We start from the raw sequence: 22,870 nt of genomic DNA on the forward strand, positions 1-22,870 counted from the left end.
TCTCTCTGTCTCTCTGTCTCTCTGTCTCTCTGTCTCTCTGTCTCTCTCTTTCCCCTCTCTCCCTTCCTCCCTCCCACCCTCTCTCTCTCTCTCTCTTCTCTCTCTGTTTCTCCAACAATAAATAAATGAAATTTAAAACATTTTATTCATTAACAGAGACAAGAAAATTGACCTTTGTTTCCGCCCGGTTTCGAACCGGGGACCTTTCGCGTGTTAGGCGAACGTGATAACCACTACACTACGGAAACTCACGCCTGCTTAGCCCCTGATCACTAAGTGATGTAGTATCATTGAGGCATGGCACATCAGTTTTGTAGATTCAGGGTGAGAAAACAACGACAGTAGATCTGGCAGCAGGCAAGGTAAATGTGACTTCAACGGATGAATGACCGACTGACTATATCTGTGCTTTTTTTATTCCTAGGAAGAGAGCAGGAGGATTTAAATGTCCTTGTAATCCGGGCTCAATTGACAGTAACAATCCAGAGGGAGGAGGAAAGAAGGACTCTAAAGTCACAAGAGAAATCATTTATTTGTATGTATGCTTTCAGAAATTATTGTATAAAAACTTACTAAGATAAAGACAAAATTGAAAGTTGTAAGCCTCAGCTTTCAAGCTAATCTTTATGCAAAGCTGAAAGTGTTACCAAAATTTAAAACTACAACGGAGGACTTTTAAAATAAAGGTAAATCTCGTCAAAATTAGCATTCATCATAGAGTTGAGAGGCAGGTTAGCATATGTTAAATATTATATCTGGATCTACGTTTTGCAATTCATTGGTTAATATTGGTTAAAACCAGAATATGATTTTCCGGCCCTCAAACTGCATTCCTGAATACCGAGTCAGGATTTGGAAGGCTCTTGATGAGTTTGGACTCAGAATCCTCTCTCCACCATAACATAGAGCAGCTTGAGGCTCTGGCTGAGGTCAATAGAGGCCTCCAGGTGACTAACTAGGGATGCCTTGCCTCCCCTTACCAGACAGCTCTCAGAGCCCCCCACGTCTTTCCCTCTGGATCCAGCAGGAGCTTTACTTCTTCCTGTGCCAATTAATCCTCTCCATGTCCCTGGAGAGTCACAGCCAGGCTCACCGTGTGATCCTCACCTTCACTCTGTGCCTGAGGCAATAGCAACAGGCTTAGATTAGATTGTACAGATGCTAGAAGCTTCCAGGACTAGGCCTAGGTTAGCAGGCAGAGGCAGTAAGCCTAGCAAACAATTACAACAGGAGAATAAAAGTTACCTTTACAAATCTGTCTTTGCTTTTACTAGTCTGTGTTGCCTTACACATTGCAGTCTCCACTTTGCCACCACACATAAGGGAATATAAAAATATTCTTTTGTTTTGAAAATCCCTAACACAAGCATGTGCAACTCCAACAAGTACTTCATTAATGTCAAGTGAGATAAGCCAACTAAGTTCCTTAGTCTGGTAAATATGACCCCGGTTTTACTTATTGGTTGTCTAGGTCTTCCATACAAACAAACCAGGCCACTACAAGTCTGACAATGACATCAAGTTACTTGATTAAACATACTAGCAAAGGATAACATCAACCTTCCACTTCAGAAATGTGTCAAAGGTGCAATTGGGTCCAGGGAATGAATGTATTACCCAATAGGGTAACCATAGCGAGAATTAGTCAGAACTTGTAAAACAGGCAGAATTCCTCACATGGTCCTAGCACACACATTCCTGAAGAGTTACTGTGACTATGGTGTCATCTTGAAATGTATGGATAGAAATAAGCTGCTGTAAATGTAACTTTTATTCACCTGATGTAATTTTCACCTCCAAGATTTATTGCCTCATTCTGCTAACCTATGCCTAGTTCTGGAAGCTTCTAGCCTGTTTTCTAGGCCTAGAATGTTTCTAGCCTCTGAGACTTACTGCTGAATAAGCTCACCCCTCCCTTGTTCTTTCTGATCTCAGGATGGCTGGTCAACTCAGCTGTTCTGGCCCAAACTCTCCAAAAAACTCTCTGAAAAGAGGACTGGAAATGAAAAGGGGGGTGGGGGGGGAAGGGAAGGGAGGGATTGTGGAAGAAGCATGAAGCCAAGACACAGTTCTCTGATCTAGGCTCAAAGTTTAATATTCAGCACTTGTATATAGAGGGAAAACCCCACTGAACCCATCCTTTGTTTCAGCTGGATTATGTCACAAGGCAAGCTCAGTGGGCAGTCTATTCTAAGTTCTTGTAGGAAGTTGTATGTGCAGCCAGGGTGGATGAATCTACCAGGGTCTTTAAAATCCTGTGGCAAACAAAGTGTTTCAGGCCTGCTCAAGGCTGGAGGAGGGCATAGGACTGAGCCACACCACAACTAGAAAAAGTTTTCTTCGTCTTCTTGTTTTTTGTTTGTTTGTTTGTTTGTTTTTGTTTTTGTTTTTCAGTAAACTACACAGTCTCGAGGTTCACAGTGTGATCAAATATCCTGCAACACAGACTTATAATTAGAAAAAGAAATATGAGCAAGAGTTCTCATCACACAGAACAGTTTTCCTCACTGAAAATGCAAGTCCAAATCCTAACTGGTTTGGAAGCTCACATAGGCCTTCATGATCTTGGAGGTCTCACTCAGTCTCATTAGCCACAGACTGACCACCAGCACAGCTGGTTCTGACATCTGGGTGTCACCTAATACATGGTGAACTGGGTTGATAATGGCCAGCCTCCAGGAATTTGCCAAATGGTACCCACATCTCACTTACCTTCAGTGGTTTTTGTCTATCTTTGTAATAGTGCAGACAGCAGAGCACCATCTTGCTTTGGTTACAAAAGTGCTTCAATTTGTTATCCTTTCTAAAAGGACGTTCACCCCGTGTAGGGCTAGACCCCATGATTTGAGATTCAGAGCCTCATGCTTTATCAGTTTTAACTATTACTGTCTTATGAAAATGCCACCGACATCCAAAAGCGATTTAGTCTTGTCGAGGTAACAACTTCAAGAAAGGGAAGTGAATGCCATGAGTTTACTTCGCAAACCTTTAAATTCCAATTCAGTTCCTATTTTTTTCCGAGGGACAGTTTCTCAAGAAAATGGTATTTTGTAGAAGCGGAGAGCAGTTTAAAACTGTTTCCGCCCGGTTTCGAACCGGGGACCTTTCGCGTGTGAGGCGAACGTGATAACCACTACACTACGGAAACTCTGATGCTTAAGCGTTTGACTAGCAAGTTCTTAAAGCCTACAATTTGACTGGCTTGCATCCGTTTCCTAAGACCAGATTTATCCCTTGAAGACGCGTGATCTTAATGTGCTCAATTGGAGGTACTCTGAGTCACGGTATCCAACTAAATCTACGCTCAGAGACTATGGTGCATCAATTATTTATGACCCACAAACTAACAAAACAAGCAAAAAAGCCACAAGAGAAATGCTTTGAGGACAACTGGGATAGGATTCTCTAACAGACAAGTTCCACAACACAATTCGGGACTCTCCTTCCTCTTAGACCGAAATTCTCACGAATACAAATCTCAAGAACATTTCGGATGAAAGACATGAAAGGTGTGAACGCCCACATAAAGTATTAAAATCTGAATAAATACATAGCACTTAGAAAATATTTTTAAAGAGAACACACGGACTTATTTCAAAACACAAAGGGTATACAAAGGACTACGTATTCGGAAAAGCGTCTTTACTGACCGCTTAGCCTTCCTGGAGAAATTCTACTGTCTTCTTCTACGGACAGGAATAGCTAACCCTTAATACCTTTCCCAGATACTAGAAAACATTCTGACCATTTTACGTGACATCCTCACAAAATCCTGTGAGGCAACAACTATGATTTATTTTATGTGATTTACTTTCTATTACTATATATTTACATTATATAGAGATTCAAAGTGCCAAATACACTTAACCTTGCTTGCCCTCCTATATACTCCAGTGTTCACCAATCTGCATTTTTTAAACTTAATACATTCCGAAGATTCTTTTTCATATAGCTGAATAGTGTTCCACTTAATATGAACGTGGATATTAATAATAAATAATGGGACAAGTGACCAGTTGACAGGGTTTTTGTTTTGTTTGCTTTGGTTGGGTGGTGGTTGTTTTCTGGGACAGGGTCTCACTTTGTATTCCAGGTTATATAAACCTGGAACTTGTCACAATTCTCCTGCCTCAGCCTCTCAAGTGCTGGGCTTATAGGAGTCCTTATTGTGCTTATAGTGCTTATAGGAGGGCTTATAGTTCGCCAGCAAGGCTGCAGTTTCTAAAACCGGCAAGAAAACGCCCAGTTCAGCTGGAGGGTGGAGCCTCTCTAACTCCAGTCTTAGCCAGTTTCGTCAGGCTCCGCCCAGGATCCTACTTGGAGAGACCCCCGGAGTCTCAAACGAACAAGTTTTGGGTCTAGAGGGGCCGGAAACATTTGAGGAGGCTGAGCGGGCCCGCCCCTCAGCTTCCGGCACTGGTCCTGGGAGTCCCTTCTGCAGTCGTCCGTGCCTGGTCGGTAGGATGGCGTTAGGCCGGTGCGGTTATAGCACGGAGAACAGGGCGCTGCTCAACGTCCTCGCTACCCTCCGCCGTCTATCCCCGCTGGCAGGACATGGGGGCTTCTTCCGCTCCGTACGCGTTCTTCGCGGCCAGTCATCACCGAGATGTGGGCCTCCGCCGTCCTAGCCCTCCCGTCCAGTTCCCGCGTGTCAGCTAGAGCGTCTCCTCCTCGTTTCCTGTCGCTCCGGAGTCCGGGGCGGGGCGTGGGAGAAGGGGGCGTACCTCGGAGGGAACTCGTGAGTTCAGGTCGTGTGGAGACGCCGGAAACGTTGGGAGGGAGGCCGGAAGCTGGGGGGCGGGGCCAGGAAGTGAGGCGGGGCGGGGGTTTATGAGGAGGCCGGGGGAGCGTTGGGGCAGATTTGCACTCAGGTCCACCTGAGCTACTTGTCGGTGGTGCTCACCTCTGTCCCCTCCCCTCTGTGAGACAAGGTTGTCGTCGGGGGGTAGGGGACTGTGTTTGGCGGGGTGGGCTGGTCGGAGGACATTCCTTTGGCCTCGCCGCAGGCAAGGTGTGGAGAGGCTGGGCTTGGGGTGGGGACGGGTCTTCTGGGCTTCAAGAGAAGGGAGGCCCCCCCGCCCCACCCCCCGCTCCCCCCACCGCACTTCTACACTGGCTGACTGGACACTAAGATGGCTGCCGTTGCCATGACACCCAACCCTGTGCAGACCCTTCAGGAGGAGGCGGTGTGCGCCATCTGCCTCGATTACTTCACAGACCCCGTGTCCATCGGCTGCGGGCACAACTTCTGCCGAGTGTGTGTAACCCAGTTGTGGGGCGGGGAGGATGAGGAAGACAGAGATGAGTTGGATCGGGAGGAGGAGGAGGAGGTCGGAGAGGAGGAAGAAGTGGAGGCTGTCGGTGCAGGCGGAGGTTGGGACACCCCCATGCGGGATGAAGATTATGAGGGTGACATGGAGGAGGAGGCCGAGGAGGAAGAGGAAGGTGTGTTCTGGAGTAGTGGTATAGGCGGGTCTAACTGGGACAACATGGACTACGTGTGGGAGGAGGAGGAGGAGGAAGAAGAACTGGACTATTACTTGGGGGATGTGGAGGACCTGAGGGGGGAAGATGAGGACGAGGAGGAGGAAGTGCTGGAGGAAGATGAGGAAGAGGAGCTAGACCCGATCACCCAACTGCCGCCACCTCCAGCCCCTCGGAGGTGCTTCACTTGTCCCCAGTGTCGAAAAAGTTTTCCTCGGCGGAGCTTCCGCCCCAACCTGCAGTTGGCCAACATGGTCCAGGTGATTCGTCAGATGCATCCAACCCCTGGTCGAGGGAGTCGTGTGAATGAACAAGGCATCTGTCCGAGACACCAAGAAGCCCTGAAGCTGTTCTGTGAGGTTGATGAAGAAGCCATCTGTGTGGTGTGCCGCGAATCCAGGAGCCACAAACAGCATAGTGTGGTGCCATTGGAGGAGGTGGTGCAGGAGTACAAGGTGAGTAACATAGGGGAGGAGAGGCAGGGAATTGGGGACGTGATGCAGGTTCTCTCAACAGGACATTGGTATTGGAAAAATGATTGTGACTTCAAGGTGGGTAAATGAGAAGGATCCTCTACCATCCTCTGGCTTAAGGATAAGGGGCTAGTGACGGGGAGTGCTTCACTATCAGTCCTGTTTTCTTCTAGATGAATCTTAGGTCTTATCCATGATAGTTACTTCCGATGGGAAGAAATGGAGATCTAGAAGAACAAATGAAGGGTCCAAAACAGGAGCATAGAAATAACTAGTGTCATATTAAAACCTCTTGTTTCTCAGTGGGTTCCACACCTATCCTAGGATATGGCTTTGTTGGTTTTTCTCTGCACCCAGTCTCGTGTATTAACTAGAAAAGAGACAGGCTCTTAGGGCAGAGCATCTTGCTCAAGTTTCAGCCTGTCTTTCATTACCACAGGCATATTAGTTAATATTCACAGGGCAACTTACATATAGTCAGACCTGTGCTGGCCACTTTTATAGATTATCTTTTATAATTCAGAGTCACTGTGAGTTTGATGTTTGCTATTCTCATTTTATTGATTGGGGAACAGGTTAAGTTCAGAACCTGGAGGTTTATGTGTCGTACAGCTTTAGTGATAGATTTCCATGTGTACATCCTCCCCATGGGGCCTACATCCTACTTGAATATTTTAGCTTGACTTTTCTGTCTTCACTGTTCTTGTTCTTGGAATGTAATTTTGTTTGGTTAACTGTCTGTCTCTTTTTTATTTCTCTGATTCTTTGGACATATGTAAAGGACATTTATCTATGAAACAGCCAGCACAAATAGAACTTCCTTCAGATTTGAAGCCAAGAATTAGGAGAGTGGAGCCTCTGTTTTCCGTCCCAGAGCTTTGTTGTTTGTGGTTCAGTTAGTAACTTTATTTAGGTGATCATCAGCACCTCAGCTTTAGAGTCTAGGGCTTCACAGCTGATTGTCCGTTAGTACAGGAGGTTTGGTTTTCAAAAGTACAGTGGGCCTTACTGCAAAAGTTGTGAATCAGTGAGAGTATCTATAGAAAACTCAACCTAAGATGGGCATGGTAGTGCAAGCCTCTAATCCGAAGACTTGGGAAAATGGAAGCAGGAATACGAGTTCAAGGTCACGTTTGACTACATAGCAAGATAGGAGCCAGCCTGAGTTATGTGAGATCTGAATTACACAAGACTCAATCTCAACTTAAAAAAAAAAATCAATTATTTGTTTGCTTATAGTTTTTGAGACATGCTCTCTCTCTAGCCCTTGCTGTCCTGGAACTCCCCAATGTGTAGACCAAGCTGGTCTCAAACTCACAGCCTTTGCAGGTATGAGCCACCACTCCTGGCTTACAGGTTTTATTTTGTGTGAGTATAAACCCCATGCAAAGGTTAGCAGACAACTTTGGGAAGTGAGTGCTCGTTCCACATTGTGGGTTGAAGGATTGAATTTATCTTCAGAGCTAAACTATGTTGCCAACTCAGAGAACTTGTACTAAAGGAAAAAAGGGGGAGGGGGAGGGGGAGGGCAGGAGTGATAAGCACAGACCTTTAATTCTAGAACTCTAGAGGCAGAAGCTGGCAAATCTTTGTGAGTTTGAGGACAGCCTGATCTAAACAGCAAATTCTATGTCAGCGTGGCTGCATAGTGAAGTTCTGCCTAAAATACAACAAAACCCTGTAATATTTTATTTAGATTCATGCTTGTAATCTCTTGTCAATTTAGATAAATATTAAGTGGTAAATTTAAGCTTTGTAAAGTGATGGAGTAGAAATGACTGACTCTACTAGTGGAAAAATAGCAATACTATCGAAAGGCATAATTTTGTATATACTGTTTTATGGAATGACTGATTTATTTCTCCAGTAATACTTCCCACAACCAGTTGTGTAACAACTACCTTTTGTACTCAGGGTCAGTTATCTTTTTAGTTCATGGGTCATTATCAGGATGTTATTGGCAGTTTACAATGTAGTTAGCAAATGCTGGATAACGTTTACTGATCTTTTGCCACATCTTAGAAACTTTGCTAAGTTTGCTCTCTGTGAGGTTGACATTATTCCCATTTTAAAATTAGGAAATGAAGCATGGCTTGCCTCAAACTACCTAGATGCAGTTTTGGTTCTGCTTGGAGTGAGTGAGGCTCAAGGTTCATCCTACATTTTCCCCTAATGAAAAGGAAGGAACAAGTCAAATGTAAAAGACATTAAAAAAGAAAGAGTAAAAGGCAGCATTTATTATACCCATCCTGGTTTCTGCAGGAAAAAGACATGGCTATAAATGCCTGGAATGGAAAGCTCATGTATCTGATTGCTGTTAGAATTGTAACTAAAAGAAGAAAGCGCTTTTGTTTTTCATGTAGTGGGTAACTGAATGGAAAACAAAGCAGACAGCCAGAGCATAGAAACCAAAAAAAGTGGTAATGCCAGCACTAGGGAGGTAAAAGTAGGAGTTTAGAAGTTCAAGCTCATCCTCAGCTACAACACACATTCCAGACTAGCCTGGGCTATATGAGACCCTGCCTCAGGAAAGAAAGGTAAGGGTAAGGGATCCTGTAATGTCTGTAAGGCACATTTGTAAATTGTTTATACTTTGGGAAGAAGTGTAGCTCTTTCAAGTTCCTTAGGCTCACAGAGGAAGTTGGGGTACATAGAGTCAGAATCATGCTTGGGAAGCTGGGCTGTAGAGGAAGACTACCCTGGACTAGTGGGGTAGGCTAATCCCAGGCCAAGGGAATAGCATAGAATCACAACTCAAGGGCGTGGATGGGGTCATGTAGGAGGGGACAATAAAGTGTAGGGTTCATATTTTGAAAGTGGCATAGAATCTCTTTAAGACTTTTAGCATAGGCACAACAGCTCTACAAAAGTGTTTCGATTTGTAGGTGTTGAGGAAGGTGGCTTAACAAATGGAAGTGACCAATGGCAGGAATATTCCTATGGATAGACTTCATGTGGCGAGGAGCTTAAGCCATGTGTGCACCCACCAGCTATAAAGTTTTGCAGCCATAAAGATCCAGGCTCTCAAGTAGGCACACACAGGGCCTATGCATCATGAATGTGGGGCAGAGTTGGGGGCATTTATGGTCATCTGAGAGAAAGAATGTTGGGAGGAAGGGCATATTTGACACTTAACAGTGGTAATATGAGACATTGCATCTCTATTGTAGGGAGGAGTGGAGACAGGATCTCTAGGACAGGTGCTTCTCATCATTTCTCTGACTACCTTCCTTTTCCTGATCCCTCAGGCCAAGCTACAAGGGCATGTGGAACCACTTAGGAAGCATCTAGAGGCTGTGCAGAAGATGAAGGCCAAGGAGGAGAGGCGGGTGACAGAGCTGAAGGTGGGTGATATGTGTGAGTGGACTGACTGATTCTACTGTCAGGGTAAGGAAGATGAGACTGTCAGATTCTTAAAGATCTGTGGTGATGCAGCCTTCAGAGTCAGGAAGCACGTTCCTTTCTAGTTCATAAAATGTAAAAATTGAAGCATGGCTTATTGAGGCAGGTTCTCTGTCTAAAGCTACAGAGGACACCCAGCCCTTGACTCTGGATAGCATAGAAAGCAAGTGAGCAAATATGTACAACAGCTGCCAGAGCGTACCAAGTCCCAGGATAAACACAGATGGCAGGCTGAGCTTCCCTGAACATTAAGGGTTATGGTCTGAAAGGCTGGATCCTGGATGAAGGGCAAACTGTTAGAAAAGGAGCAATTAGTAATCATCAGCATTGCGGAGACCTCCTGTCCTCTTTGCCGGTGTTCTCAGCCCATTTACGTTAGCTTACCTCCCTCAACTTCCTGTCTGTTTTCAGAAGGTTAGCAGGCCTTGCTGGAATGGACTAGTACTGTGGCCAAGCTAAGCTTCAGCTATCAAATGGGGACACCCTTTTCCCCTTTCCTGGTCAGTGTGTGTCTTGCCACTTCTAGAACTCATAGTAGTGCCATCTGCATATTAGGGAGTCACTGCTGAGAAATGTCAATCACAGTGTGCTGTCTGGCCAGCTTCCCAAGCTGATACTGTTAGGGTCTTCTGAGTTTTAGAAAATGTATGTTGGGCCGGGCGGTGGTGGCGCACGCCTTTAATCCCAGCACTTGGGAGGCAGAGGCAGGCGGATTTCTGAGTTCGAGAGTTTGAGGCTAGCCTGGTCTACCAAGTGAGTTCCAGGACAGCCAGGGCTACACAGAGAAACCCTGTCTCGAAAAACCAAAAAAAAAAAGAAAAAAAAAGAAAATGTATGTTGGGATCTGTGTTTTTGAGGCAAAGAGTGAAACCGATTTGACAGTCTTACCTTACCCACTTGTTTCTCCTCCTTATTCAGGCCAGTTAATCTTTGTCTAGAGTAATACTAATGGAAAAAATGTACTTATCATTTAAAATAGTCTAGCCCAGGCAAATGGGATGGGACCAGGCACTTTTCTGTTGTTAGAGGAGACTAAATATAGCTTGTGTTCCATCTATGTACTCCTTCAATCTCAAATTGGAAATAGCAAGGACCTCCCCTCCATACCTTCACGCACCCTTTGTTTGTTTGTTTGTTTGTTTGTTTGTTTTGTGATGGGGTTTCTCTGTGTGGCTCTTGCTTCTCTTGGAATTCGCTCTGTAGACCAGGCTTACCTCAAACTCATATAGTTAGATCTGCCTGCCTCTACCTCCCAAGTGCTGGGACTAAAGTCATGCTCCACCATAGTTAGTTTGGTTTGGTTTTTACTCCTCCCAGACTTGAGAGGCAGATACCTGCAGATGTCCATGAGTTTGAGGCCAGCCTAGTCTACATAGTGACTTCCAAGACAGCCACAGCCATATAGTAAGACCATGTTTCACCACCCCTCCCACCCCCCAGAAAGTGTTTATTCTTTATACAGTGTTGTCTTAGTTAATTTTTCTATTACTGTGAAGAGACATGATGATGAAGGTAACTTATAAAACGTTTATTGGGCCTCATGGTTCAGGGGGTAGTAGGTGAATAGAGAATGGTGTGGGCTTTTGAAAACTTAATCCCCACCCAGGTGTCTCACCTCCAACAAGGCCGCAGCTCCTACAGCCCACCTCCAGTGACACACCTCTTTCAGTGTAGCCACAGCACCTAATCTTCCCAAACAGTTCCACCAACAGGGGATCAAGTATGGACCAAGTTTGTGGCTGCTGTTCTCATTCAAACTACAAGCATAGCTATTTGGTAGTATTTACATAGTATTAGGTGTTATGAGACATTTAACGTATATGGGAAGAAAAGGGATTATTTGCTTATCTGCTGATTTGAGTCTCCTGGAACCAAACCCACTTGAATATCTAGGAACAGCTGTACCTACAAAATGTTTTCCCTGTTGCCCTAAGTGTATAACATTCACTGTTTGCATCTTTACAGGAGTTTGCTGACTCCTAGTCTAGAGAACTTGAGTGATTGCTATCTTCTGATGACTGTGACTACTGAGAGGACTTAGTTTTGTGGCATCTTCCTCCTTTTGTGTTTTGAGAAAGGGTTTGGTATTGTAGCCCAGGCTGGCCTCAGATGGGGAGTGGTCCGTTTGTCTCAGTCTTAGGAGCGCTGGTGTTATACACATGAGCTCTCATGTCCACCTTCACTCCACACCTTGCTTCCTCAATTCTGTCATGTGGTAATTTCAAAAGTTTCTTACCAGGTACCTACCTGTGGTTGGCACTGTGCCAGCCCCTGATGCTTCTGTGGTAAAGGCTTACACAGGTCCTATCTGTGGGAACATGTGGCATAGTAGAAGAGAATTTTAAAAGACACCACAAAGCTGGGCTTTGTGGCTTATCTTTAAACTAGCAAAGGAGGTAAAAGCTAGACAGGAAGATTGTGAGTTTGAGGTCAGCTTGGGCTACAGAGCAGGACTCTGTCTCCAAAACAAAACTTGATTGGCAAGATGGTTTAGTTGATAAAGGTATCTGCCACCAAGTTTGCTAACCTGAGTATCCCAGGGACCGAGATGGTGACGGTGAGAACCCACTCTTGCAAGTTGTCCTCTGACCTTTACACGTGTCCCCACCCCTATCTGCATTATAACAAAGCATTTCCAATACCATACATTCTGGAGATATACAGTGGTACACAGTTGGTGGTACAAAAATCTGGAGAGGAGAGAAGGCTCCTTTGGAACATGGAAGCTTCCATCTGAAAAGCAACCAGAATGTAAGGAGTTGGGCTATCTCAGTGGTCCCTACAATAAGACTGAGACTGGGAAGGAGACTTCTCTTCCCATTCCCAGGGCTTGTTAGAGTTAGGGATCATGAGGCTCCTTTGCCTGAGATTGAGAGGCAGGACAGAAAACTTCAAATTTACCTTTTTGTGTATTCAGGTAGTGGCCTTGATTCCCATTGCGTCTCTCCTTTTTTAAATCTTAGTGTATGGATGTTTTGCCTGTACGTATGTATATGCATGCATGTATATAAGTATGATTGGTGCCTCTAGAGGTCAAAAGAGAACATCACATCTCCTGGAGTTACAGATGGCTATGAGCTGCCATGTGGGTGCTGGGAATCATACTGGGTTCCTCTGGATCATGGAACTGCGTCTCCACGCCTGTCTTTGCAATCTTTGCAGAGCCAGATGAAATCAGAGCTGGCAGCCGTGGCCTCAGAGTTTGGGCGACTAACACGGTTTCTGGCTGAAGAGCAGGCAGGACTAGAGCGGCGCCTCCGGGAGATGCATGAAGCTCAGTTAGGACGTGCAGGAGCAGCAGCCAACCGCCTTGAAGAACAGGCTGCCCAGCTAAGCCGCCTGCTTGCTGAAGCCCAAGAACGGAGCCAACAGGGGGGCCTGCGGCTATTGCAAGTGAGCACAGTCCCGTCCCCCCGTCCGTCCCCCCCCCCGCCAGGATCCACACTTTCCCTGCTCCCTCTTGTTGTTAGGCAATGCTTTCCAACTACTGCCCAGAACTGCCTGTACTTCACTGGGAAGAGCCCTAACTCTTTTCATTAGTACTGGGCCTGTGGTAGGATGATTATTAAGGCTGGTGGTAGTACGGTAGCTATGGTAGTTGAGAAGTAGTCTTGTTCACTGTGAGCCTGGAAGGTGCTGCTGTCTCTTTCCCTTCTTGTTCACATTCAGACCTTTCCCCGCTGGAGACTGGGAGAGAGCAGTGGTCCCTGTGCAGCTGACATTTCTCTTTTTCCCTTTCCCTCTTTTTATCTCTGTTATCACCAGGACATCAAGGAGACTTTCAATAGGTATGTTCCCACTCCACCCTTTGTAACCCAGTAGTGTCTGGTTCCCCATTCCTGCCTCTCTGAGACTTCCTTTCCTTTTCCCCCTCCTTTCTCCTCCCCTCCCACCCTCTCCCTAAGTTTCTGCTTCTTAGACCCTCCGCTCCTTCCCCCTTAGCTTCCATTCTTTACTCTGGGAATATCATGCTCCCACCCCCTACCTGGTGCCCCTCCTCCAGGTGTGAAGAGATACAGTTGCAGCCCCCAGAGATTTGGTCCCCAGATCCATGCCAACCCCATAGCCACGACTTCTTGACAGACGCCATCGTGAGGAAAATGAGCCGGATGTTCTGTCAGGCTGCAAGAGGTAGGGAGGTCAATGACTGACCTTTGCCTTTCTTTTCAGACCTGAGATGAGGTTGGGGAGCTGGGATGCTGTAGACTACTAGAAGTTACTCTGAGGTTCAAGCTAAGAGTTGCTTCTCCAGTAGCCCAGTTAAGCTTTAGATGAGGTAGAAAGTCAGGGATGGGAAGGCCAGTGTTAATGGGTTAAGGTTAGATCTTGAACTTGGCTTCTAATCTAGGGTGGGAGCTAAGAAGAGATGGATGGAGTAGGAGGGGAAGAAAGAGGTGTGAGGGGAAGGTGTTTTAGCTCTTCTTTCTCTTTCCAAGTGGACCTGACACTGGACCCTGACACAGCTCACCCAGCTCTGCTGCTGTCCCCTGATCGCCGTGGAGTCCGCTTGGCAGAACGTCGGCAGGAGGTTCCTGAACATTCCAAGCGCTTCTCAGCTGACTGCTGTGTACTAGGGGCCCAGGGCTTCCGCTCTGGCCGGCACTACTGGGAGGTAGTGGTGGGTGGGCGGCGGGGCTGGGCAGTGGGTGCTGCCCGTGAATCAACCCATCATAAAGAAAAAGTGGGCTCTGGGGGGTCCTCTGTTAGCAGTGGGGATGCCAGCTCCTCACGCCATCATCATCGCCGCCGCCGGCTCCATCTGCCTCAGCAGCTCCTGCTCCAGCGGGAAGTGTGGTGTGTGGGCACCCACGGCAAACGATACCAGGCACAGAGCTCAACAGAGCAGACACTGCTGAGCCCATGTGAGAAACCACGGCGCTTCGGCGTGTACCTGGACTATGAGGCCGGGCGCCTGGGCTTCTACAACGCGGATACCTTAGCCCATGTGCATACCTTCTCTGCTGCCTTCCTGGGCGAGCGAGTTTTCCCTTTCTTCCGGGTACTTTCCAAGGGTACCCGCATCAAGCTCTGCCCTTGATCAGCCTACCACCCGCAGGGGCCCCTCTGGTCACCACTGGGGGGGCGGGTGGTGGTGGATGGTTGCCCACTGTTTGGGAGCCCAGATTCCTCCCACTGTTTGTTACTGAGTTGCTTCCTGCTCCCTCTTGAACCCAGGCTGCTCTTCCCTCTAGGAGCCAGAAAAACCCACCCAACTCCCTCCAGCTCAGTCTTTTCTCACCTTTGACAGGTCTGCATGGGTCCCTGACAATTAACAGCTGCCTGATGACCTTCCCTCCCTGTCTGCCTAGCTCAATCCAGCTCTTGGGTCCCACTGGGGTCCAGTAGGGGATATGTGGAGATTATAATTCAATTCCTCAACTTCCCTTTTCCACCCCTACTCCTCAACCCTCATTTCTGAGGCTGGAGGGTTTGGGCACTCCATGTTTTGGTGCAAGTTTCAGCTAAGAATTTTAGGAGCTCTGTGTGGGAAGTCAGGCTGGGCAAAGGGTAGAGCTGTGTAAAAGTCTACTTTTTGGGGAAGTAGGAATTCTTGAGCTTTCCTTCCACCCCCAATTTCTACCTCCATAGACTGGCCAGAATTTAGCTTCAGTGAGATCTGGAATGGTCAGCATGACATCACATACCATTACCCAATAAATTATTTTCTCTCTGCATCTTATAGTTTTCTTATGTAGGAGCCCAAGTTTCCTTATTCAGTGAAGTTTCTGGCCTTTCCATGACTTTAGTTCCATTTGGTAAGCCCTGTTAAGGAGCTTGGGACAGGGGTCTGGATCCTTGGGAGACCATTGGGTATAATCTATTTTTCTAGTAACCCCTTGCCTTCTGACACTTAACAGCTTTTGTCCTCTGCTTTCGTGGCTGAGGACAACTCTTGGGGAAAGTGGGTTGTGTTGCAAAATAAAAAGTTTTATTTGCTTCTTTTGTGGACTCTCTTAAAAGCAGAGGTACATTCCATAGACAGCCTTAAAGCTGGTTTATCAAGCCCTCACCCTCCTTCCTCATACGGGGTCTGCTGTCCTGTTTCCATGAGTTGATGAGGTGCTCACTAATGACTGGTGATGTGGCATCTGATATGTTTACTCAGCTGTTCCATCAAGACTCTTAAGATGTTTCAACGGTTCAGAATGAGCTGCTCTTGCAGAACAGGGCTCAGCTCCCAGGACTCATATATATAGAAGCCAGTTTCAGAAAGCCAGTTTATTTTTAAGACTCGGTCATAAACTTTTAGCGGGTACCAATAGTCACCTGCCATACTCGCACCAAGTTGTCTGTATAGCCAGCAAACAGAGTCTGTAAGAGAATGACAGGGTCATGTCATTGGTATGTCACCCAGCAATGAACTTTATACAAGCAGCAGCTTGCCATACAAGTTGAGACATTTTAAGCTTCCATATCTTTCAGTAGACAGAAATAGGTTAGCTAATATTCTCTGTATATAACCAGCCCATCCTAAATTAAGCTGGTTTAACTTTAAGAGCAAGGAAGACAAATTTGGGAGATGAGCTGAAGGGCCAAATATACTTACCTGGCCATCTGCGGACCATGCCAGAGAGGTGCACTGGGGCGGCTCTGCCTTGCTGCTGGTGCTGATAACTTCTTGCTTCAATTCATCTACAATGATCTTGCCCTCCAAGTCCTGAGGAACAGACCAAAACCCAGTGAGGACACTCATTCTTATATAGCAAATCTTAAGAGTCCTTTTGATAGAACCGGTTAAAACGCCATTGCATGTGAAAGTGCCTTACTTGGCAACTTAAGTTTCACCTAGAAACAACTATGGCGAGATCTGCCTGGCTATGGGCCAGCTAGCTGGGACCCACAATATGTATATACACAAATAATGAACTGCTTTAAAAAGACCATTTATAATTCAGATTTTCTTTCAAGGTTATGGAGTATTAGCCCTATACTCCATCAGCAGAAACCAGGCCTAATCTGAACTACCTGGGAGACTGAAGCAGGATTGCCAACTTTAACTGATTACACAACTTAGTGCAATCCTTATCCATCTCCCAGCAAAAAAAAAAAAAAAAAAAGTGCTTCATCAACTAAAAAGGGCACGACTTTTGCTTTGGAAAGTCTGCAAAACCAAAAGCAGTCTAAACAGCAACATTTTAAAGAGTTAAATGCCGTTTATATACATAGGGATTACTAACACCCCAGTGTAGTACTGTATACCTCTAATTCTACACTCAGGAGATGGAGAGGCAGGCTATCTGTGATTTCCCTGAGGCCAGTCTAGTCTACACAGTATGAACTTGTCTTTTAGTTGTTTTTAGAAATCCTGTAGCAGATTACAGAATTCAATACAAGTGGACACTGGCAGCACAGGGAAGGATTCTTCTAAAATGTTGCTAGGGATTGAATTTGGATCTCTTGCATACTAAGTAAGTGTTCTACTACAATGTTATACTATACACACTTGTCTTCATGACATGCAGCAGCTACTCCTAAGTGGTTATCTGGTGGCTGGATGCCACCTGCACTGTCAAAACAGCCTCTCACAAGAGAATTACCTTGGCCCAAATAGCACTTAGAACAAACACTCCAAAAACTGCTATACATGGGCATTACTTTTCATTAGGCAGATGTCACCCAGCGCTACAACTGTTAAAGAGGGAGAAATGAACTTCCTCGGTGCTTAATGATGAACTCTGAGAAAACGAGTCAATGTGCTATATGCAACAACAGACCACACTTACCCAGATCTTGATACTGGGGCCAGTGGCAGCACAAAGCCAGTAGCGGTTGGGGCTGAAGCACAAGGCATTGATGATGTCACCACCATCTAATGTGTAAAGGTGCTTGCCTTCATTGAGATCCCACAGCATAGCCTGGCCATCCTGGACAGATAAAAAGGTTGAGTCGGGTCAGATTGTACAGTGCTCATGGCTCTAAGTCCTTTCCTCTAATGCATAATACCTTACTAAGTGTACCAAAACCCCAACTTTCAAAGCAATCATCTTTGGTATACTTTCCTACATATTTTAAGATAATGCTTAGCCCCAGTTTAGTGCATGCTACCAGATAAAAGCTTCTCTGTAAAGGGTATGACAAACCCCAAATACCTTGCCTCCAGAAGCACAGAGAGATCCATCTGGAGAGACGGTCACTGTGTTCAGATAGCCAGTGTGGCCAATGTGGTTGGTCTTTAGTTTGCAGTTAGCCAGATTCCACACCTAAAAAAAACCCAGAAGTCTATGGGTGACCAGGACAAAGGTCTGCGCTCAACAAAAAAGACATGGACATCTTTAAAGGGATCACTATATAGTGCAAGCCTATATAGTCCCAATATTTGGGTGATCGAGACAGGACAGCTCGGATGGCACAGGCCAGTAAGGGACACAGAATGAAACCTGGCCTCGAAAACAAAACCACATCCCTAAAGTATTCAGATTAACCATCAAAAGCCAAAGTCAAACTAATGTTCAAAATATTCCAAATCAGAATGCATTACTAAGAGGAATGGGAACATTTTGGATTTTCAGCAGGGATATGCCCTTGCTTGAAGCTTACCTTAACCAGCTTGTCCCATCCACAGGAGACAATGATTGGGTTGCTGCTGTTCGGGGAGAAGCGAACACAAGACACCCATTCTGAATGACTCTCGTCCTACAGAAGATGCAGGGGAAGGTTAAGAGGAGCCAGTCTTCCCTGACTACAGATCTCTCACACTTCCCTAAGTGGGACAGCACTCTCGCACTCACTCCTCAGAAGTGAAAGCTTTAGGCCAACAGACTAGTTGGCAAAGCCACCTGCTGACATTTGCTGGCTCCTAAGATGACCTCCGAGCTCACCCACACTACTCATGGAGCACAGAACCAGGCACAGCTCAGAAACAGCCTCTGGATTTCAGCAAAGCAACTCAGATGGCATGTTGGGGTCATCACTGTTGGGCCTGGCTTGTAGCCCCTTAAACACACACCTCTAGGAGGTAGGTGAGAGACTTATGATCATTTAACCCTTAGGGCAGTTGTAGGAGATTGTGGGTATCTGCTCATGTGGCAAGACCCTGCCCAAATGATGCCTTGGTTTGGGTTTCCATGGGCCAGCCTAATATGGAATGAAAGGGAGATAAAGAAAAAACTTTAGCTGGACATGGTGGCCTTTTAACCCCAGCAACTGGGAAGCATACAGATCTCAACCAGATCTAAACTATTAAGTCCAATCCAGGACAGCCAGGCCTACACAAAACCCCCCCGCCTCAAACAAAAAACTCCAACTCTTCTAAATCCCATGCCAGTCACAAGCCAGCATGCATACAAATAGCTTAAAACTGTTTAACAAACAAAACCCCAGACAGGACTAACAACACATAACAAAAAGTTTAAGAGCCAGGTGGTGCTACACAGCTTTATCGAAACACCTAGGAGTCAGATCACTCTAGGCTACCAGGACTACATATCCACCTCAAACAAAGGCCCCAGGGAGTAGGAGACAGCCTTGAACATTCGGTCCCTACCACTCTTATCCCTTTACCTGAACAGTGTACTTGCAGACACCCAGAGTATTCCATAACTTTATGGTCTTGTCTCGGGACCCAGAGACAATCTGCCGGTTGTCAGAGGAGAAGGCCACACTCAGCACATCCTTGGTATGGCCCACAAATCGTCTCGTGGTAGTGCCCCTAAGAGGGAGAACCTGGTCACTTTCTAGACAGGTTTTATCCATCCAGTTACGAGCCTTTTCTTAGCTTCATCCTTGCCCTGTAGGCTCTAATACTCCACACATAGCTTAGTGTCACATCTGATGTGTACCAGAGAACCCATTCAGAATTGCAGGACATGTCCTCATTCCCTTGTGGGGATTGGTTGACAATGTCTTCTTGTCATCACTAGGATCCTCTATTACATCTGCCAAATGCCCATCTAAGACAATTACAAGATGAGACACTTAATAGCCCATGGTAACCAGTTGAAAAAAACAGTTCCAAGGGAAGCCAAACACCCCAAAATGTTGCTTCACCCTCTAAAAAGGGACCAATTACCAAGGGAGAACCACACCCTAGGGAATCTACCTCAATTTTGCCCACTTTTCCCCAAGGTCCCAAAGCAGCTACTTGCGTTGTGAGATCCCAGAGGCGCAGTGTTCCATCCCAGGAGCCTGAGAGGGCAAACTGACCATCAGAGGAGATAACCACATCACTAACAAAGTGAGAGTGACCTCGCAGAGCACGCTGTGGTATGCCATAGTTGGTCTCATCCCTGGTCAGCTTCCACATGATGATGGTCTTGTCTAAAAAGGTTGGAAAAGGGAAAGAAATCTCATAAGGCACCCCCAAAGCCTACCTACTGTGCACAATTTACAGTCTTAAGGTCACTGGTGTGGTAAATAGGAGAGAAACTTCAAGTTGAAAATAAAAAAGGGCTTACTACTCTAGAATACAAAGAGAGACATAGGCCTAAACTGTAATTCGAGACTGTGCACCACACTTCCTGGGGTTGAGACGTAAGTTCCATATAGAAAACTTATTTGATGTGGCTCCCTGTATGCGTCTATGCTGTTCAGAAGTGGGTGTCTGGTCCCCTGGAACCAGTTGCAGATGACTGCAAGCTACCATGCAGGTTCTGGGAAGCAAACCCTAGCCTAATCTAGCCTATAGTACTTAACAGCAGAAGCACTGTCACTTGGGTGTAGAATGAGCAGAGTCAGACTTTCAGGCCTCCAAGAAATGCCGCAGTTATGGGAGCATCAGGCACAATCCTAGCCACGAGCCATTTCGACTTACACAGAAACTAACAGAAAGCCCGATAAGCCTAACATTAAGTATGAGAGAGGATAAGCTATAATTTTGGGTGGGTAGGGAGGAAGGAAAACACATGAAGAAGACATATAAGAAAAATAGCATTAGTTACAAGGAAAGAAAACCTAAGACAGGATGGACGATCCCGGAAATCTGGGAAACAAGGCACCTACAGAGTTTACCCATGTCTGTAGAGTTTAGGGCCAGGCAGCCAGCAGCTCAGAAACAGCCTCTGGATTTCAGCAAAGCAACTCAGATGGCATGTTGGGGTCATCATTGCTCCGCCTGGCTTGTAACCCCGTTAACACATCTCCCGGAAACAAGCGAGACACTTAGAATCGCCAACTTTGGCGGGTGTTGTGCAGTTGCGCGACATGCCTCGGCTTCCGTTCATGTGTAAAGGGTCGCCCTGGTTGGGGCCCAGGTTGGGATCTGCACGCCCCAACTAACACCTGGGTTGGGGAACGGACCGAGCCAGCCAGCACGCGCGCCACCTGCTTAGCCACAAGACAGGCAGTACCCAGGACACCGGGTGTTTTACCCGGCATGCAGCCCGTACCTCGAGACGCCGACAGGATCATGTCCGGGAACTGTGGTGTGGTGGCGATTTGTGTTACCCATCCATTATGGCCCTTAAGGGTCCCACGAAGGGTCATCTGCTCGGTCATGGCTGCAGCTGATGCGAGTGTCGCCGCAGCGACAAGGATGGCACCGGATAGCTCAAGGAGCCAAGCGCCACAGCGGCTGCCACCACGACCCTGCGGAGTAAAAGAAAGAGCGACCTCCGCCGGAACCGGAAATAGTCGGAGAGCAAGGCGGGGATTCCCATGATTCACTGCTGCCCAAAGAAGGCTGCACTAAGAAGTGGGAGGAACTGGGTGAAGTAGGTCGCAGTATCGTTTCTTCTGCCACGCCAAATAGTTTGGCAGCGCTGTACAAAAGCATTCTGAAGCCTGATGCAGCAGGTTTTTAAAAAGGTTTCTCGGAAGATTAAAACATGCCGTGGAAGCAGAAGTGAGGCTGACGGCACACTACCAAACTACGGCGGCCTCTCCGCCCCTACGTGGCAGAGGCGGAGCTCCGCCCTTTCCGCTTCGTGTTCAGTTCCTCCGTTGGAGACATCGGCTCCAATTTTGACTTATGGAAGTACAGTTAAAGTTGCAATTAAAGGCGTGTGCCACCAAATCTGGCCTTTTTTTGGTTTTAAGGCAAGGTTTCATGTAGTGGAGGATAGTCTTAAACTTGACTATGTTGCCAAGGGTGGTTTTGAATTGATCTTTTGCTTCTGTCTCTCAAGTACTAGGATTATAATCCCGGCCGCCGCTGGGCGAGGCTATGGAGGAAGTGCTGGGTTCAGATTTCTGAGGATTCTGTTGGAAGTCCTTTCTGTGCTTCTGATGACTCCTCATAAAAGCCTGCTAGTCTGTCGTGTGTAGCCCTCAAAGAAGTGTTCCGTGACGGGAAGGCAGAGGAACACTGTTAACCTGATGACCTTCCCCTCAACATTTGTTCAAATTATGTAGTGTTTCCAATTGTCACAGATCTCTCCTGAAAATTTTAACTGTATGTTTTAAAATATTTGTGAGTGCGCTTGTGATTGCCACAGTGCACAGGTTGAAGTCAGGAATTTTCTCTCCTGCCATGTGTGTTTGGCTACAGCCGACTTTACCTCTTGTTCAGCTTAAATATTTTTTTAAAAAAAGGAGCACGGGGGTTGAGATGGCTCAGGGGGTTAAGAGCACTGACTGCTCTTCCAGAGGTCCTGAGTTCAATTCCGAGCAACCACATGGCTCACAACCATCTGCAATGGGGTCTGATGCCCTCTTCTGGTGTGTCTGAAGAGAGCAATGGTGTACTCATATACATAAATATATCATTAAAAAAAGAAACTAAAAAAAAAAGAAAAAATACTAAATGAAGCCAATATTTAAAAAAAGGAACACAGGTCAGGAAGGTAAGCAGCCACTAATGTCTATGTGAACTAGAGGATACATTTAAGTATGCTGGAGCTATGGGCTGAACTCCTGCATGCTAGGATAGTTAGTGCCTTATGGAGTTAGATCTACCCCCAACTTTTAAGACAGAGTCTCATTATGTAAAAAGCAAAGCTGGTCTGGAACTCAAAGATTACCTGCTTCGAGGCAGGCGGATTTCTGAGTTAGAGATCTACAGAGTGAGTTCCAGGACAGCCAGAACTACACAGAGAAACCCTGTCTCGAAAAACCAAAAAAAAAAAAAAGAAAAAAAGAAAAAAAAGATCACCTGCTTCTGAGTGCTGGGAATGCTAGTATTAAAGGTATTTGTCGGACTGAAGAGATACTCCAGCAGTTAAAATAAGAACACTGGCTACTTTTCTAAGAGGACCTGGGTTTGGTCCCCAGAACCCACATGACAGCGCACAACAGTCTGTGCCTCCAGAGGTTCCAACAATCCCATACAGACACATGTAAGCAAAACACCAGTGCACATAAAATAAAAGTCAATCATTAAAAAAAAAACAATTTAGTGGAATTCATCACCACATTTAACCTTGTTTAGTTTTGATACAGGATCTGCATAACTCAAATTGGCCTTAAATTTTTGATCTCCCTTCCTCAGCCTGCCAAGTAACTGGGATTATAGACCAAAACCACTAGGCCCTGGGTATAAGTATTTGTTTTTCTTTCTTTTTTTCTTTTCCTTTCTCTTTTCTTTCTTTCTCTTTCTTTCTTTCTTTCTTTCTTTCTTTCTTTCTTTCTTTCTTTCT

The 22,870-nt window shown here is 46.1% G+C and overlaps 2 protein-coding genes and 5 non-coding genes across 8 annotated transcripts; 1 reads left to right on the forward strand and 6 right to left on the reverse strand.

Annotated features, from left to right (window-relative positions):
* Nucleotides 1–175: 175 nt before the first annotated feature.
* On the reverse strand, nt 176–248 carry Trnav-aac. The gene has a single exon. It is a non-coding gene; the product is annotated as a tRNA-Val (tRNA).
* Nucleotides 249–3,075: 2,827 nt separating this feature from the next.
* On the reverse strand, nt 3,076–3,148 carry Trnav-cac. Its single transcript has one exon. It is a non-coding gene; the product is annotated as a tRNA-Val (tRNA).
* A 1,252-nt stretch (nt 3,149–4,400) lies between these two features.
* Trim41 (tripartite motif containing 41) lies at nt 4,401–15,299 on the forward strand. Of its 2 annotated transcripts, XM_028777626.1 has the most exons (7): nt 5,063–5,939; nt 9,206–9,301; nt 12,522–12,752; nt 13,125–13,147; nt 13,363–13,490; nt 13,796–13,971; nt 14,067–14,343. In XM_028777626.1, the coding sequence occupies exons 1-7, from the start codon at nt 5,133–5,135 to the stop codon at nt 14,223–14,225; spliced, it is 1,620 nt and encodes a 539-aa protein (XP_028633459.1). In that variant the 5' UTR covers nt 5,063–5,132; the 3' UTR covers nt 14,226–14,343. The 2 variants fall into 2 exon arrangements, with proteins under 2 accessions (XP_028633458.1, XP_028633459.1); XM_028777625.1 differs by having other exon boundaries at nt 4,401–5,939; nt 13,796–15,299.
* A 264-nt stretch (nt 15,300–15,563) lies between these two features.
* On the reverse strand, nt 15,564–20,913 carry Rack1 (receptor for activated C kinase 1). Its single transcript, XM_028777627.1, has 8 exons — nt 20,684–20,913; nt 19,445–19,616; nt 18,861–19,008; nt 17,898–17,993; nt 17,450–17,560; nt 17,084–17,224; nt 15,907–16,017; nt 15,564–15,671 (listed from the first exon to the last, which is right to left on the reverse strand). Exons 1-8 carry the CDS (start codon nt 20,790–20,792, stop codon nt 15,606–15,608), a joined length of 954 nt encoding a protein of 317 aa, XP_028633460.1. The 5' UTR covers nt 20,793–20,913; the 3' UTR covers nt 15,564–15,605.
* Nucleotides 18,210–18,277, reverse strand: LOC114629679. The gene has a single exon (XR_003712708.1). It is a non-coding gene; the product is annotated as a small nucleolar RNA SNORD95 (small nucleolar RNA).
* Nucleotides 19,144–19,223, reverse strand: LOC114629678. Its single transcript, XR_003712707.1, has one exon. It is a non-coding gene; the product is annotated as a small nucleolar RNA SNORD96 family (small nucleolar RNA).
* On the reverse strand, nt 20,340–20,407 carry LOC114629680. Its single transcript, XR_003712709.1, has one exon. It is a non-coding gene; the product is annotated as a small nucleolar RNA SNORD95 (small nucleolar RNA).
* Nucleotides 20,914–22,870: the final 1,957 nt, after the last annotated feature.

This window comes from Grammomys surdaster, unplaced genomic scaffold (assembly GCF_004785775.1).
Source record: "Grammomys surdaster isolate TR1022 unplaced genomic scaffold, NIH_TR_1.0 313, whole genome shotgun sequence".
NCBI lineage: Eukaryota > Metazoa > Chordata > Mammalia > Rodentia > Muridae > Grammomys > Grammomys surdaster.

What these genes read in the sequence shown, in the direction of transcription:
- Rack1 (XM_028777627.1), bottom strand. Translation starts at nt 20,792, where the DNA reads ATGACCGAGCAGATGACCCTTCGTGGGACCCTTAAGGGCCATAATGGA. An exon ending in GATCCTGTCGGCGTCTCGAG is followed by an intron (nt 19,617 to 20,683) that starts GTACGGGCTGCA and finishes CAACCTTTTTAG; the next exon opens with ACAAGACCATCATCATGTGG. An exon ending in GATGGGACAAGCTGGTTAAG is followed by an intron (nt 17,561 to 17,897) that starts GTAAGCTTCAAG and finishes GGTTTTTTTTAG; the next exon opens with GTGTGGAATCTGGCTAACTG.
- Trim41 (XM_028777625.1), top strand. Translation starts at nt 5,133, where the DNA reads ATGGCTGCCGTTGCCATGACACCCAACCCTGTGCAGACCCTTCAGGAG. An exon ending in AGGTGGTGCAGGAGTACAAG is followed by an intron (nt 5,940 to 9,205) that starts GTGAGTAACATA and finishes CTGATCCCTCAG; the next exon opens with GCCAAGCTACAAGGGCATGT. An exon ending in ATCAAGGAGACTTTCAATAG is followed by an intron (nt 13,148 to 13,362) that starts GTATGTTCCCAC and finishes CCCCTCCTCCAG; the next exon opens with GTGTGAAGAGATACAGTTGC.